Source organism: Thamnophis elegans, chromosome 4 (assembly GCF_009769535.1).
Source record: "Thamnophis elegans isolate rThaEle1 chromosome 4, rThaEle1.pri, whole genome shotgun sequence".
NCBI classification, from domain to species: Eukaryota; Metazoa; Chordata; class Lepidosauria; order Squamata; family Colubridae; genus Thamnophis; species Thamnophis elegans.
The window spans coordinates 99,797,589-99,814,311 of NC_045544.1; the positions used below are offsets into that span (position 1 = coordinate 99,797,589).

The 16,723-nt window shown below is 41.2% G+C and overlaps 1 protein-coding gene across 1 annotated transcript in view; it reads right to left on the reverse strand.

The window, feature by feature from the left end:
• MRPS5 (mitochondrial ribosomal protein S5) overlaps window positions 1–11,470 on the reverse strand; it is a 39,276-nt gene extending 27,806 nt beyond the window's left edge. The window contains exons 1-3 of the mRNA XM_032216381.1: window positions 11,166–11,470; window positions 8,583–8,720; window positions 1,005–1,130 (exon numbers count right to left, since the gene is read on the reverse strand). Of these exons, the coding sequence (XP_032072272.1) occupies window positions 1,005–1,130; window positions 8,583–8,720; window positions 11,166–11,235 (334 nt within the window). The 5' untranslated portion in view covers window positions 11,236–11,470. The remainder of the gene's footprint in view (window positions 1–1,004; window positions 1,131–8,582; window positions 8,721–11,165) is intronic.
• Between the last annotated feature and the right edge of the window lie 5,253 nt (window positions 11,471–16,723).

A 16,723-nucleotide genomic window follows, 5' to 3' on the forward strand; every position in this document is an offset into this window, starting at 1 on the left:
TTACATACAGTATCTCGCTCTCTTCCAACTTGGAATCAATTCTTTTCAAGTAGAAAACATATTTCCTGAAATAAAATCTGATTATCACTCTCTAGCTATTTTCAGCATCCCAAGGAAATCATTATAAATACACTATTATTATGTGGATCCTGCAATAAGAAATTGTAGTACATCCTCATCTAATAAGCGAAGTCTTTCTGCTGGGATTCAGCAGTAATTCCTTCCATACATGGTTGACTCTATTACAGTATTAGGTGGAGTGAGACCGCAATTTACCTCAGGCAGCAGATGCATGGGCATCTGGAGAAGATAGCAGTGATAACTTCCCCATACCATTATTGTTTCCCAGACATAGCTTACTACTCCAAAAAGATAGCTATCTCCCCTGTGTAAGCTATCTTTACCTCCCAAACTATCAGTTTACTATTTGGGGGATTTTGTTTTCCAATTAATTAATATTTGGCAAGAGCTGGAATTATCTTTCTAAATAACTCAAGGCAGTAAACATACCTAATGCTTCCTTCTTCTATTCCCCCCCCCCCCCAAACAACAACTTTGTCAGTTGGGCTCGGAAAGACTGATTGACCCAAAGTCATTCAGTTGGTTTTCATGCCTGAGGTGGGATTAGAAACTCAGTTTTCTGATTTTTAGCCTTGTGCTTTTAATCACTGGCACCCTTACATTTTACGTTGTTATATTATAATCCCTTATATTGCTACCTCCTTTACATTATTATAAAAAAAAACCACCTTCCTGAAAGTTTTGTATTGTTTTCAATGTTCGTTTGTGTTAATTTTGATATTTGGATTTTTAGGAGTAATGTGTACATTAAGATTACACTAAAGGGAAATGTAATGGCAATTTTTTTAAACCCCTATTCCTTCAAATTTCTTAGGGTCCTGATTTAACTCATTCTGTATCATATCAGCATCCAAATTCAGTGTAAGTTGGACTGATTTGAGTAATTAGCCCCTTCAGGACTCTTCACTGTGTCATAGGTTTACCTTCGCCAAGGACCTGGCCTCTATTGAGATCCCTTGTTCTTTTCCGCTTGCCTCGCTTGCCTCTCCCTTTCCTTCCACCTGCAGTATTCTCAGCTGCAACTCCTTTCCAGAGTTGGTGGGCTGTCACTGTTACAAAACATAACATAAAAACATAAGGACCTGTTGCTTGGAGGTTGAGTCATGGCAATTGAACTTTTTCTTTTTGGTTAGAAATGTTTTGCTGCTTAGCCAGGTAATTTTTTTCAGTCTGACAATTGTCATCATCATGATCTATTACCAAACAATTGCATCAATTTATATAATCTTTTTCATTTCCACAAGACTGTCAAATAGTAATTTTCATCACCAAGTGCCCTCCAAAGTGTAAAACTTCATATAGCCGTAGGACTACAGGTAAATCTTTGGGATATGATGGCAATTCTGGTAATCTCAATTGCCATTGCTAAACAAGGACTGCATGGATTGTTCTACAAGGCTCTTAAACCCTGGTTGACCTTTGCCTTCTTGCTCCTGCTGTTGATCATGCATGTCCACTCTGGCCCTTTGCAAGGCAACTGCTAGTTGAGCAAGGCTTTCTTCACAAGGTTGTGAACTGCAGCTTTCTTGCATGACTTGGTGAAGAAGTGTGGCCAAACAGCTATCTCATGGAGGATCAGGCTCAACCTACCTCATCAGCAACAGGAGTAAGAAAACAACAAAGGTCAACTGGAGTAGTGAAGTGAAGGTGGCTGGGGTCTTAGAGTGCAAGGGCCTGTGTGCCACACTGCTGGGCTAGGCTGTATCTGATAGGGCTTCCTAGGTTGGTTAGGGCTTTGAGCCACACTACTGGGGCTTTCCCAGGGAGCCTGTGGCTTGGCACAATGCTTCTGGACTGGGTTGGGACTTCTTGGGGCTTCTGTACTTTGCTGTGGTTTGGGGGCTTAGAGAAACAGTGCAGCAAGTAGCCTCAGAGCTGCATGATTTTGGAGCTACTTGTTGTCTCTGAAAGTCAGCCAAAAGGGCAGAGATGAGAGCAATAGGCAGTTGGGGGGAGTTGAAGGGGAGGTGCTCCTTTACCTTCAAAGAAATGAAGCTTGGGGCTGGGAGGGGCTAAACTGGGAATGGTTTAGATCACGGTGGGTCTTCATCTAATGACTGGTGGGATTTCGTTAATGATGGCTTCAAGAAATGCCATGAAATTAGGTAAAGGTAAAGGTTCCCCTTGAACATATGTGCTAGTTGTTATTGACTCTAGGGGGCAGTGCTCATTTCCGTTTCAAAGTCGAAGAGCCAGTGGTGTCTGAAGACGGCTCCGTGGTCATGTGGCAGGCATGTCTAAATGCTGAAGGCGAATGGAACGCTGTTACCTTCCCACCAAAGGTGGTCCCTATTTTTCTACTTGCATTTTTACATGCTTTCGAACTGCTAGGTTGGCAGAAGCTGTGACAAGTAACGGGAGCTCACTCCCTTACGCGGCATTTGGGATTTGAACCGCCGACCTTTCTGATTGACAAGCTCAGCATCTTAGCCGTTGAGCACCGCGTCCCATGACATTGCTTAGTTACAATTGCCATTGTAACTCAAAAGACTTATTTTTAAGACATTTGTTTTAAATTTTCTTTCTCACATGGGGTCCATCTCATCATCACATGAAAGAATATAAAAGATAGAAAACACTTAGGTCTGCAGCAAAGTACAGGTGGCCCTGGTTAAACAAGCACTTCTTCAGTGACCATTTGAATTTACAGTACTAAATGAGTAGCCGTTATGACTGGACTTCATTCGACTGTCACAATGTCCTGTGGTCCTGTGATTGCAATTTGCAACCTTTATTGCTGGTTTCCCACAAGTAAAATCAATGGGGAAGCCAGAGGGAAGTTGCAGTCACACAAGGACCTCTTTTCATGACTCAGTCCTTCTTTAACAACAGCAACTGGGACTGCCAGAACTTCCATTGCTAAGCCGAGGTGGCGCAGTGGTTAGGGTGCAGTACTGAAGGCCACTACAGCTGACTGTTATCTGCAGTTCAGTGGTTCTAATCTCACCGGCTCAAGGTTAACTCAGCCTTCTATCCTTCCGAGATGGGTGAAATGAGGACCCAGACTGTGGGGGAGATATGCTGACTCTGTAAACCGCTTAGAGAGGGCTGAAAGCCCTATGAAGCGGTATATAAGTCTAACTGCTATTGCTATTGCTAAGTGGTGTGGTCATGCTTTCCTTACCACCACGTCTTTTAATGATGGATTTTCTAGTTGTAGTTAGAGTTGTTGAATGAGGATTATATATAAAGCTGTACTGACGTTATGGATCAGCCATTTGAAATATCCAGGGCAGGAAATAGATACCAGAAGAACTAATGGAATTCTATTATTTTGCAGGTTATAACAACCCTTCTTACCCCCAAAGAGGGGGTAAGGGGATTCCCAAAGAGAATCCAGGTGGAGTAATCCTTAACTTCTTTCTCTCCCTCTCCAGTTTTTCAGGGATAAGCTGGTATTTACACAATCCTTCCCTCATTTCTTTTTAAAGGTTATGTCCATATTTTTTCATTCTACCACTCTCAAATAACTCTTGCATTTAATTATTAATGATCTGAATCTGTAAGATTTTTATCATATAATTATTTATATGATTATCAACATTTTATTTTACCTTTCTGGCATAAACATTATTCAAATAATATACAAATAAATATCACAGCAAGAGGTATAATGCACCAGTTAAAATGATTTTTGAAAATATTTCTTAAAGCAGCATTTCTTCATATTAAGAAAAAATGGGTAGACATTTCATAGTTTTCATATTCATAAAAGTTTTCCCTTTGCTATTAGCTGACTAAATTCCTAATAGCTGGGATGGGTGGGCCAGTGGGATTAGGCCTCGGCTTCAGAATTAAATGACATTTTTAGTGGGACTTACAAACTGCAAAAGAAGATGCTGATCTTTAATATGAAATTAGAGTACCAAGATTATAACTGATAAAAGACCAAATTAATAAGATCTAACCAAGTTCATGCTAGAACTCATTCTGATTTTTTTCTTGTTCAGGGTCATAAAAAGTACATTACAGATGGTGACTATAGCAGGAACTGTTTAATTGTGCCCTGAGGATAAGTACACTGAGATTAGTCTAGACCAAAAGAAATTTATGAGTAATTTCAGAGTCTTGTTTCCATTTCGAACCTCAATTTACCCCAATTTTCTGGTGTTTTTGCCTTCTCTCCTGGCATTCTGTATTCCATACTCTTTTCTTCCCATCAACCCCATGACTCATCACTTCTAAAAAAAATCAATTCCCTACTCCTCTTCCACAGTCAATATGGAGCATAGCAGAATCAATTCACAGCTGGTGGTGACAATACTGCTAAGTGCTACTTAAAATGTTCCGCAGTCTTTCCTGAGGTGACAGTGTGTGGCTAATGTAAAAGAAAGTAATACTTCAAATAATTTTCAAAATATGGAAACTTATAGCACTTAACTACTCCTAGGCACAACAAACACTGTCAAATATTCATCAGGAAACTAATAATTCATTTATATTCCCTGTGGTTAATATAGCAAGTACAGAAGGTTTTAGGAAATGTAGACTCGCTTAGCCCTAATCAAGCTGACTTGAGACACAAACTCCAACAATTTATTTCTGCTTCAGAGGCAGATGAAAGGGAATTGATCTTTTGTATGTTAATATTTTCATTCGTCCAGTATTGATGCTACATGGAGGATCCAATCTAATCTAAATTCTTTTTTTCCTTTTTCTCCAGGGCTAGTTCCAGCCAGTATTAATGGGATCTAGCTCATGATTCTCTGCTTTGCGGAGTGCCTCAGAGCTTTCTTCTTTCCCTGCTCTTAACATCTGCATGAAGTCACCGGGCAAGGTCATCTGTTGGCCTGGGGTGCAATATCCTTCATATGCTAATAATACTCAGTTGTACATCTTTATCCTTGGGCTGACCAGGCAGTGCTGCCAAGGTTCTTTCCCACTGACTGGAGACTATGAGGGTCTGGATAGGAGAGAATAGGCTTCAGATCAAACCTGGCAAAACTGAATGGCATGGACTTTAAGGCCATCTAGTGCTGGGAATTTTCTATCTTTAATTCTGCATGGAGGTGCACTAAGAGTTGGTGCACAATTTGTGGGTCCTCCTGGACACGTGGCTCCTGTTTGAAGGGGTTTTTGTACGGATTTGTCTTACGTATCAATTGTTCCCATTCTCAGAACAGTATTACACATGGTGACTCATCTGAATTATTGTAATATGTGGTCTACATGGAGTTGCTCTTGAATAGCAATCAGAAGCTGCAGCTGATGCAAAATGTATTGTGCATATAGTTGTCAGCAGATAGTTGTGAGCCAGGGTAGCGCAGTGGTTAGAGTGCTGTACTGCAGCCACTTCAGCTGACTGCTAACTGCAGTTCGGCGGTTCAAATCTCACCGGCTCAGGGTTGACTCAGCCTTCCATCCTTCCGAGGTGGGTAAAATGAGGATCCAGACTGTGGGGGCAATATGCTGACTCTGTAAACCGCTTAGAGAGGACTGAAAGCCCTATGAAGCGGTATGTAAGTCTAATTGCTATTGCTATTGCTATTTCTTCTTATGCTCACAAAACAATGCTGCTCTGCAAGCTGCGCTGGTCCCAGTAAGGTTTTAGGTGTGATTCAAGCTACTGGTTATCATCTACAAAACCATACATTGGAGAGGACCAGGCTAATTGTGGGGGCCACCTTTTTCCTATTGTTTCCCTTATCCCACCAGATCTAGAGAGATCCAGGTCCTTTCTAATAAACAGTGTCATCTTGTTGAATCCTAGAGTCATGTCTTCTCAATGGTGCACATGTCCAAATGAATAGCATCTTTCACAGATGCATTCGGCCCCAACCCTGAATTTGAAACCTGGCTATTTGGGTCAGGTGGTTAGATGGCTCTACTACTGTCAATATGGTTTTTTTTTTCCTGGTGAAAAGTAATTTTTGGACACTTGGGGTTATATGTTATAGGTTTTGCTGTGTCTGTAATACTTGTCAGTTGCCTAGAGCTACTTGGCATCTATACATACATACATACATACATACATACATACATACATACATACAAACACACACACACACACACACACACACACACACACACACACACACACACACAAAACTCAAGACTAATGGGTCCTCTAATGTCAACCCCTCAATCAGTTATCCTACTACATGCCACAGTGAAATATAAGTGCTAAGAAAAAAAATAAAACATTGCAAGAGAGTTCACATCAGGTAGCATAGCTCAATGACAGCTTGGGAAAAAAATCATAATATCCTCAAAGTAGTTTTGATTTTCTAAATGTTACCAAATAACATTTCCCAGAACAAGTATCATTTGCCATTTTAACAAGAGTTGCTTATGGTTTGAAGTTGAGTAATTATCTGGAGGACTTCAATCTCCACTTCTGGTAAGATTGGACTAATCAACACTGATCAGCTCTGATTGTGAGAACTTTAGGGATCCACAGGAACTATTTTAATTTAGTCAACTGAGGAATCATGTAAACTCTTGAGCACTGTAATTTACTATGAGACAATTTGAGCCTACTCTATGGCAGTTAAGGATGGTAAACCAGGCAGACTTTCCCACCCTGAAAGTATCCACAGGAGGCCAGGCAGCTGCACACTTTGCACAAGTAGACTTCCTGTCCACTCCAGTCCAGGGAGAGCTGCTTGATCCCCTGCTGTCACTAAATTTACAGGTAATATAGTGAGTGATACAATTGCACATGGCTAATGTGCCAGCTATAAGCCTTTGAGTCAGGCAGCTTTAATGGAGGTTAGTCACACTTTAGTGAACTGCTGTCTTGATGTATCCTTGAAAAGTGTCCAAAAATATAACTGGAGAAAAGTGCTGCAGTTAGATTAGTGAAGAATGCACAAAAACTCTGAACAAATTGCCTGTCTACTGTGTTTCCCCGAAAATACGACATGTCCTCATAATACAGCCATGCCATATTTTTCTGGTGGGCAAAAATATAAGCCCCCCCCCAACCGCATATAAGCCCCCTGGACAACCCCCCACCTCTGGCCAAGCAAAGCGCCGCTCACCAACCTAGCTGTATCCTGCGGGAACCTGGGGGGAGGAAAGGTGATTGCATTGCTTGGCGCATTCGGGATACCGCTAGGTTGGTGAGCAGCGCTGTGCCCAGCTGAAGAGGGGGGTTGCTGGGCGGCTGCTCTCTTGCGAGCGGGCTCCAAAAAGACAGGCACAGCCTCATGGGTGAATGGCTGGGTTGCGCTGTCGCAGCAGTGCAACACAACAGCCATGAAGTGACCACGCTCACAAGCAGCCATCCGGCAAACCCCCTTTGCAGCCGGGCACAGTGCCATTCACTGACCTACGGGTATCGCCAAGCCGTGTGAGCGCCAGTTTGCCGCCGCATGGCTCCCGCAGCTTGGCACCTTCCAAATGCCAGTGAATGGTACTCTGCACGGCTGGAGAGGGGGGTTGTGCAAGCAGCTGTTCCGCTCTCGCTCACCCGCCTCCCAGCCTCAGGATGCATGGCCCAGCTATCATTACGGAGCCAGGGCAACTCCACCGCCGCCATCCCAGCCTGGCTTTTTCCGTGGCTTCCAACCCGAATCTTTCGGCAGCGGCTGATCTGGGCGCACACTCTATGGTTGTACGCTCTGCAGGCAGCTGGCCCACAACCATAGAGCCCACAGCGGCCACTGCCGAAAGACTCGGATTGGAAGCCACAGAAAAAGCCAGGCTAGGATGTCGTCATCAGGGGAGATGCCCTGGCCCCGTAATGAGAGCTGGGCCATGCATCCTGAGGCTGGGAAGCGGGTGAGCGAGAGCGGAACAGCCGCTTGCGGAACCCCTCTCTCCAGCTGTGCAGAGCACCATTCACTGGCAATTGGAAGGCACCAAGCCGCGGGAGCCAGCGAACAGGCGCTCATGTGGCTTGGCGATACCCCTAGGTCAGTGAATGGCGTTGTGCCCGGCTGCAAAGGGGGTTTGCCAGGTGGCTGCTCGTCAGCCTGGTCACTTCATGGCTGTTGTGTTGCGCTGCTGCGACAGCGCAACACAGCCATTCGCCCATGAGGCTGTGCCTGGCTCTTTGGGAGCCCGCTCGCAAGAGAGCAGCCACCCGGAAACCCCAAAACAATAAACTCTCCCCCCATAATAAAGCCCAAGCCATATTTTGTAGGTAAAAAGAAATTAAGACCTTGTCATATTTTCAGGGAAACGCGGTATTATCTAAAATTTAAGGCAACAATGCTGATTTTATAGCCCTAAAGAATTTATGGGCTGGTTGCCATAAATCTTTCCTGCTACAAGCCTGACTAATAACTTAACAGTAGATGCATCTGCTATCAGAAGCTTTTTTATCTGACATGTGGGAAAAGACCTTCTCTTGTGTAGCTTCAAGACTATGGAATCAAAAGTTTTCACCCAGATTTTCACTATTAATAGATTTTAATTTCACTTTATAGTTTGATTTTAAATGTGGTAAGCTGCCTTCAAAGTTTATAAAAGTAGAAAGATGGGGTGTGAATCTAATTAACATAAGAGTAAAATTATAGGTTGCAGGGTTGATTTAGCAGCTTCCAAATACTTACATTTATTGAAAAAGCTTCTCTGCCTTCTCTGCTGCGCTGTCACATTATATGATGCAGAAATGTTGCAATGTGTCTGAAATGTCGATGCCAAGGCAGCATACTGGCAACTGATTCCATGGTTTGAAATCAAAGCGTAACCTGTGGGGGAAAAATCATGTTAATTATTGAAAGGTTGAAAAAATATTAACTTATGAATAAGAAATATCTCAAGAAATATTAGCATATTTGGATACATTTCTTGGATAATATGTATATACATTGTATAAGAGAAAGAGTAATAAATTGAGTGAAAGTATAATACATTAATTAAAAAGTATATATTATTTTATAATAAATTAAGTGAAAGGATAATAGGAGATAAGGAAGCTTCTTGCTCTGAAGGCTTTTCTTTTTCTGTTCAAAATCTTCTCTTCGCTTCTTTATGGCAGCAAAGAAAATGCAAGAGCTCTTAAGATGGTTCCACCACCAATAATTTTTATAGATTCTTGTAGTAAATATAACAACTTTAGACTTTTGCTGACCAACCAATGAGCCATATCTTTTTACCTATTAAAATAATTTAAATGTATTAACTTAATTAATTCACTCATTAATATTTCTACCCTAAAGCAAATCACCACCATTTAAATATAAAGCAGTAACCCAGAGAAGCAACAGTCTACATCTCTCTAGTCAGTTTACAGAAAAAATGATTGTTTAATATTATAAGCCCCCCCCCCCCCCCCCCGGGGCCTGGTCAGAGTTTTCTAGGCAATTCTCTAGACCAGTGTTTCTCAACCTTGGTGACTTTAAGCTATGCTGGCTGGGGGATTCTGGGAGTTGAAGTCCACAGGACTTAAAGTCACCAAGGTTGAGAAACACTGGTCTAGACCAGTGTTTTTCAATGTTGGCAAGTTTAAGATGGGTGGACTTCAATTCTCAGAATCCCCCAACTATGCTATCCATTATAAGCTAACCATTATTGGCAAGGCTGAGAAACATTGCTCTAGGCTAGGGATGGGCAAATATGGCAACATTACAACCTATGGACTTCCGTTCCCAGAATTTCTAATCCAGCAAGTCCACAGGCCATGAAGTCGCCATAGTTGTCCACCTCTGCTCTAGAGAAAATAATTTCCTTCAGCATCTCTGTTACTGAGAGTACGGACTATGTATTTTCTTCACTACAATAAAGAAGCGAAGAGATGATTTTGAACAGAGAAACGAAGTCTTCAGGGCAAGAAGGTTTCTTCTCTTATTATCTTTTCACTTAATTTATTATAAAACAATATATGCTTTTCAATTAATGTATTATACTTTCACTCAATTTATTATTGAAGAAAGAAAAAAAGATCCATTGAACCATACTGCATGTCCACTTTAGTCTCTGTGTGTGTGTGTTCATTTCATTTTTTTTTTTTCAGACCATCAGTTATAATGCCCACAGAAACTTTTTAGATTCCAGTCTATGTTTTTCTACACTGGACTATCACAATTTTCAGGAGGATGCAATTGTGATTGGTTTCAAGGTCCATGAACAAAAATTCCTACCTATGAGTATCAATTGGAGCCCATTCTCCGTATCATCAACTCTTACTCCTCAAAGTTGGGAGGTTCAGAAATGGATATAATTCATACAAAAATACACCCACCCTAACAAAATTCTAATACAGATTATCATTGTTGTGTTTTACCCATTTACCTGTTTGCTTTAGGGAAATGTCATAGAAAGCAACCACTGTGAGATAAATGACAGCTGCAGTATTTATTGGGAAGTATGAGATGGGGCAATGAATGTTTGTACCAACTGGACTCACAATTTCAGAAAAAGAACAGAGACAAGAAAGGATTAAACTCTCTGCATTTTTAGTATCTTTAACATTTATTTATTATTAGTAAATTGATTTGCAATCGATTTGAGGTGATTATTCTAAACACTATTGGTTGAAACTATATCCACAATGAACTCTGAAAGCAATCCATCTTAAGCACAGCCTATGGCCGATATTCCAATTTAGAATGCTCTTTGCAATGAAGGCAAAAATTGCACAGCAAAATACAAAGTTATGCAACAATTCTAAAGTTATTTTATTCTATTCCTAATATGTAAATCTGCAAGTTTACAAGGTAATTCCACTGTTTTTTTCATTATAGCCAATCACGTTTGCCAAACGGGTTCTGCAAGCCAACTTATTTTATGGTTTAAAATACCATGTAAAGGCTTAGGAATGGTTAAGTTAATCACGAGTGCTAGTTGTGAACAGTTTATGTTCATTTATTCAGAAGCTGACTTCCTTATGTATTGCATTTATCCTTAATTAAGTAAGCTTGGCTTGATTTTCCAACTTGGATAAACTGCCTATGAGGAAACACTAAATTTCAGAGCCCGTCTTCTCATTTTTTATTAGCAGATTTGCTACTCTTAAAAAAAAGCAACCGAAGCTACAGGGGCTATGATGGCTGCAATCCAATACATATATACATATACATATACAAGGGCAGAGGCTAGAAGGGCCCAGAAGAAGGAAGGCTAATGTGAAGAAGCCCCCGATCCAGCCCGTGCATGGAAATCTCAGTCCAGGCGAAAGCAAGAAAAGGGTTCACCTCTGCACGCGGTCCTGAGGATGCCGGCATTGCAGACTCTCTGGGCCACGAAAACTACGGCGGCCGCCATGTTCCCAAAGATCCCGGGCAGCTCCCGTAGTTCTTGCAGACAGAGACCTCCTTCCGGATCTCAAATTTGAGCGCGTAAAAGTATGAGTTCGGTTTTTCAGTAAATCAGATGAAGTTAATCAGAATGACAGGCACTGTTGAAGGCAGCTTCTTCTCTCGGAGGAATTATCGTTAAGACGCAGCCTCCAAGTCCTATAAACAAGCATTTCTCACTTTAAGATGTATGGACTTCAACTCCCAGAATTCCCCCGCCAGTCATGAGAAACACCGTATTCTCATAGATTCAAGAGTTCTAGTCTGAGAAGGGTTTGTCGTCATATCCTGGTTTCTTTCGAAAGGGGCGAGAAATCTCCGTCTGCTTCCATGTGCGGGGCTCTAAAAAAAAACAATAAATCGATGACTATTTGTATTGAATTAGTGCCCAGCGTCGCGAGTGCCTTTATCAACACGGGAAGTACCACCTCGTCCTTTGCCAGTAAGCCTGGTTAATATGCTCCCAACTCCGCTTTTTGACGGGACGCTTCCAAACGGGCTCAACAATGCGAGGAGAAGCAGGTGCCTGGACTGGCTTAATCTGCATCTCTTTCTCCTTCCCTCTATGCTGGGGATCATATAAAGAATATTCTTTCATGGTTTGCAGTATAGCTGCAGCATAAGCGACAAATATAAAGGAATTCTTCCTGGCCATTTTAAAAAAAAGCCTTTAAAAGCCAGTTGACTTCTCACGGCTGCTAGGACGACTCCATGCAGTTTTCTAGGCAAGATTTCAGAACTGCTTATCTAATTGCCTGACCCAAAGTCATTCAGCTGCCTTTTGTGCCTAAGTAGGATTAGAATTTAGGATTTCTAGCTTGGTGTCTTAAACTGGCTCACATGACTTTTAGCTTCAAATCAATGATCTTGTAGTTACTGAGCACAGATTTAATGTTGGTATATGGAGATTGTTCAGGGGCCTGCTCCCCTGTTTCTTTTTTCTAGTTAGTGAAACACTCCTAGGAACATAAAAGTTCCAAATAAATTGCACAAACTTGAAATCTATTTTTATCTGTACAGAAGTAGACACTGTAACAGCATTGCCAAAAAGGCATTAAGAGTTGTAACCTAATTTTGTGAAGCTTCTTCTCTGGTAACAATGTACTATTAACATGGGCATACAAAAACTTTGCTAGATTAATACAATTGAGTGGATTCAGAGGTATTTCACGAGAAGAGTACTCCACTCCTCTGCTCACAACAGAATCCCTTACACCACCAGGCTTGAAATTTTGGGGTTGGATAATCTGGAACTACGCCGCCTGCGGTGCGACCTAAGCATGGTACACAAAATTGTCCGCTACACTGTCCTACCTGTCAATAACTACTTCATCTTCAACCACAATAATACATGGGCAAACAATAGATACAAACTCAAGATAACCCCTCCAAACTCGATTGCAGAAAATACGACTTCAGCGACAGAGTGGTCAACACCTGGAATGCTCTACCTGACTCTCTTGTTACATCCTCAAATCCTCACAGCTTCAGCCTTAAACTGTCTACCGTGGACCTCACCCCATTCCTAAGAGGTCCATATAGGGGCCGTGCATAAGCGCACCAGTGTGCCCACCATCCCTGCCTTACTGTCCTTATTTATCTGTGTTTACTTCCTTTGTTCATGTCCATGTTCATACTTATACCTGCTATCTTGTACATGTTTGACAAATAAATAAATAAAATAAATAAATATTTGTTCAGCAGTTCAATCCTCCTCAACTTTTTCTTAGTGATCAAGCCAACTCAATGTAATTTTTTGAAAATGGTCACTCTGTTTTGAGTTTAGTCCACATACAGTTAGCACTTATTCAGACTATACAGTATCCAGAGCCTTCCTGGCAAGATTTGCATATCATAAAATTTCTTTATCAATTTCCCCATGTTAATAGATTCTTCCAAGGTACACTAATTAATTTACTTGTTCCAAATGCCATTTATGTATAAATGGTATTGTTTTTCTTGTCAAATATTATCAAACCCTGGTTTTTGTATTTATTTTCAGATCCATACTTTTCATTGCATCATATAATCTAACAGCTGCTGAACAGCACATGTGCATTCATGTCCCCGACTGATATATCTTTAATACCATCACAAGCATTCCTTCTACACTTTACCATAAAGCCATTGAACAATGAAACATTACATTTCTTTGTCTTACTCCCAACTCATTGTTGAACCACTAAATAGCATTATCATGCATGCATTGCTTCCATCAATATGTAACTTACCAACTTCAGAAACAACCTTCAGCATCAAATTTGTGCACAGCTTCCATAATTCAAGATTATTTACTTTATCATGCAGTTTAATTAGATTTACAAAATACAATAAGTTTTTTTCTGCCATTTATAATTCCCATTAGCAGTGCTCCATTCGCTTCTCTGGAGCTCTGGAATATATTTTTTTCTTGCTGCATCAAGCATTTTCCACAGCCCACTTATCATTCATTCTACTGGGAAATGTATCTATTTTTTTCATGCAGAAAAAAATCATTTTTTCATTCATTTTTTTCATCATCCTTTTCATCCATGGCTATTTTATTTTTATGAAGAAACATTGTTGACAGGGTAAAACTAGCCTGTTCCATATTCAGAATCTCTCATCATTCTTATATCTGCACCTAATTTTAGCAGACCTTTTTTGGTCTCTCATCAAATCAATATTAACATAATGTTCATTTTTTCCTATGTGTACCTATGAATAGACTTATGCTTAAACCAGGGATGAAATTCAGCACGTGCTGGAGAACCAGGAGCAGAAATTTAGAGTAGTTCAGAGAACTGGAAAATTCCACCTCTGACTGGTCCCAGGAGTGGGGAGGAAATGGGGATTTTGCAGTATCCTTCCCCTGCCACGTCCACCAAGCCACGCCCACAGAACCGGTAGTAAAAAAATATGAATTTCATCACTGGCTTAAACCACATGCTCAAAACACTCACATAAAAAAAAATGAAACAGATACATATGCATCATATGAATAAACATACGCTTAAACCATGTATTCAAAATAAAGAGATACAAGTACTTGAATACTCATCCATCAGGGACCATTTTCTTTCATTCTTCAATCTAAGAATGGGCCAATAACTTTTTATGTACTGGGATGTCTTGCTCCTTCCCATTGTTCATATCACCTTGCAGATACACACACACAAACACACACAGAGACACCCACACTAAAAGGCAGTCATATAATTTGCAAAAGAATTACCATTATATACTGAAATCTTTTATAGTCCTTCAGGCGAAAATAGTCTGCATAGGAGGAGCCATTCCATTATTTGGTCATGCTCCATTGACTTGGTCCAAGTTTTAGCAGTGATAATTCATCATAATGTGGGAATTCTGCACAAAGCAAAATTCTTCTTAGGTCCAGCAATGATGATACCTGATTGGTGTATTTAAAAGGTCACCACCATTTCCTCCATCTATTTGGACTTCAACTCACATCAGTTACCTGCCACCATTACCAAATTTGGGAGTTGTAGTTGACCATTACATCCTATTGAGGTAATATTCTTAGCTTATAAAACCAATAGGAAAAGCAAATTTTAATATAAGCAGCCTATAGAACATCTCATGTAAATAACTTTGTTTCCCTCTCTCTAGTTTTTTTTTACAAAAAAGAAAAGCTTTTCTTTTTAAAAAAAGAAAAGCAAGAAACGATCCTTATTTTCTCCTACAAATGGCAAAGAAAACATTTATTCGTCTCTCTCTTTTTTTTTTCCTGTAAAAGCCATTTCAAATTGAAGTACATCTGAGAGACTTTCCCTGACAAAGATTGAAGAAATCAGTCATGGCTTACACATAGTATTTTACATGATTTAAACAGTTAGAGAATCAAGCAGCAGTAATAAGGCTAGAACAGAAGTCATAATTTCCCAGATTTGTGTGTTATGTAAACTGCACACAGATTAAATGCAAGGAAATCCTGAATACAGAATGTGATGACTGTGATTTTTGCAAGCTAGTAAATTCATCTCAATTAAGGATGGAGTAACTTATTGGAATCCCAAGTTTTCTTATCCAAGTTGATTAAAATTCTCAAGCCAATCTATGCTATTATGGAGCAGTGAAATGACAATATGTAAGGCAGCTATGTACTTCTCAGATATTTTGCGTAAGTGACCATAGACAATTCCAACATTAGTGAATTCTTTCCAGTAGTGGGATTCAAATTTTTTTACTACTAGGTCTATGGATGTGGCTTGGTAGGCGTGGCATAGCTTGGTGGGCATGGCAGGAGAAGGATACTGCAAAATCTCATTCCCATCTCACTCCAGAAGAAGGATACTGTAAAATCTCCATTCCCTCCCCACTCCAGGGGAAGGATACTGCAAAATCCCATTTCCTCCTGATCAACTGGGACTCGGGAGGCAGAGATTCAGATTTCAGATTTAGTTTATTTGTATGCCGCCCTTCTCCGGAAGGGACTCAGGGCGGCGAACAACTCGGAGGGGGAAAAGGGAACATAAAACACAATACACATGATTAAAATAAACAAGAATCATACAGCCATACAGGTCGAGAGGGGAGGGGAACTCATCAACCCCAGGCCTGCCGGCACAGCCAGGTTTTGACGGCTTTCCGGAAGGCCTGGAGAGAGGTGAGGGTCCGAATCTCCGCAGGGAGTTCATTCCAAAGGGCCAGAGCTGCCACAGAGAAGGTCCTCCCACGGGTAGTAGCCAGGTGACATTGGCTGGTGGACGGAACCTGTAGGAGGCCGACCCTGTGTGATCTAACGGGTCTTTGGGAGGTAATTGGCAGCAGGCGGTCTCTCAAGTACCCAGGTCCAATACCATGAAGGGCTTTATAAGTTACGACTAGCACTTTGAAGCGTATCCGGAGACCGATCGGTAGCCAGTGCAGCTCGCGGAGGATAGGTGTAACGTGGGTATACCGAGGTGCACCCACAATCGCTCGCGTGGCTGCATTCTGGACGAGTTGAAGTCTCCGAATGCTCTTCAAGGGCTGCCCCTTGAATATTGAATAGATGGGGACGGGACCAGTCAGAGCTGGTATTTACCGGTTCTCTGAACTACTCAAAATGTCCGCTACCGGTTCTTCACAACTGGTCAGAACCTGCTGAATACATCTCTGATTCCTTCCCTAGAGAAAGAAACATTGGTGAACACAAAATAGCTACAAATTAGTCACCAGGTGACAAACTGTTCCTCCAAGCCTGTCTTGTTTTACAGATCCTTTCTACTATCTATATTCATCATGGTCCTTTGGGAGGGAGGGGGGATAGGTGAACACACTTTAAATCAGGGATGTCAAACTCAATTTCATTGAGGGCCACATCAGAATTGTGTTTGATCTCGGTGGTGGGTGGGGTGGGGTGGGCATGGCCAGCTTGACATCACTTGTGTGAGGGGGCACTCTAGCGGCCTGAGCACTCTGCCAGTGAAAACTGAGCTTGCGTTGAGCTCCATTTTCTCTGGCAGAGGCAT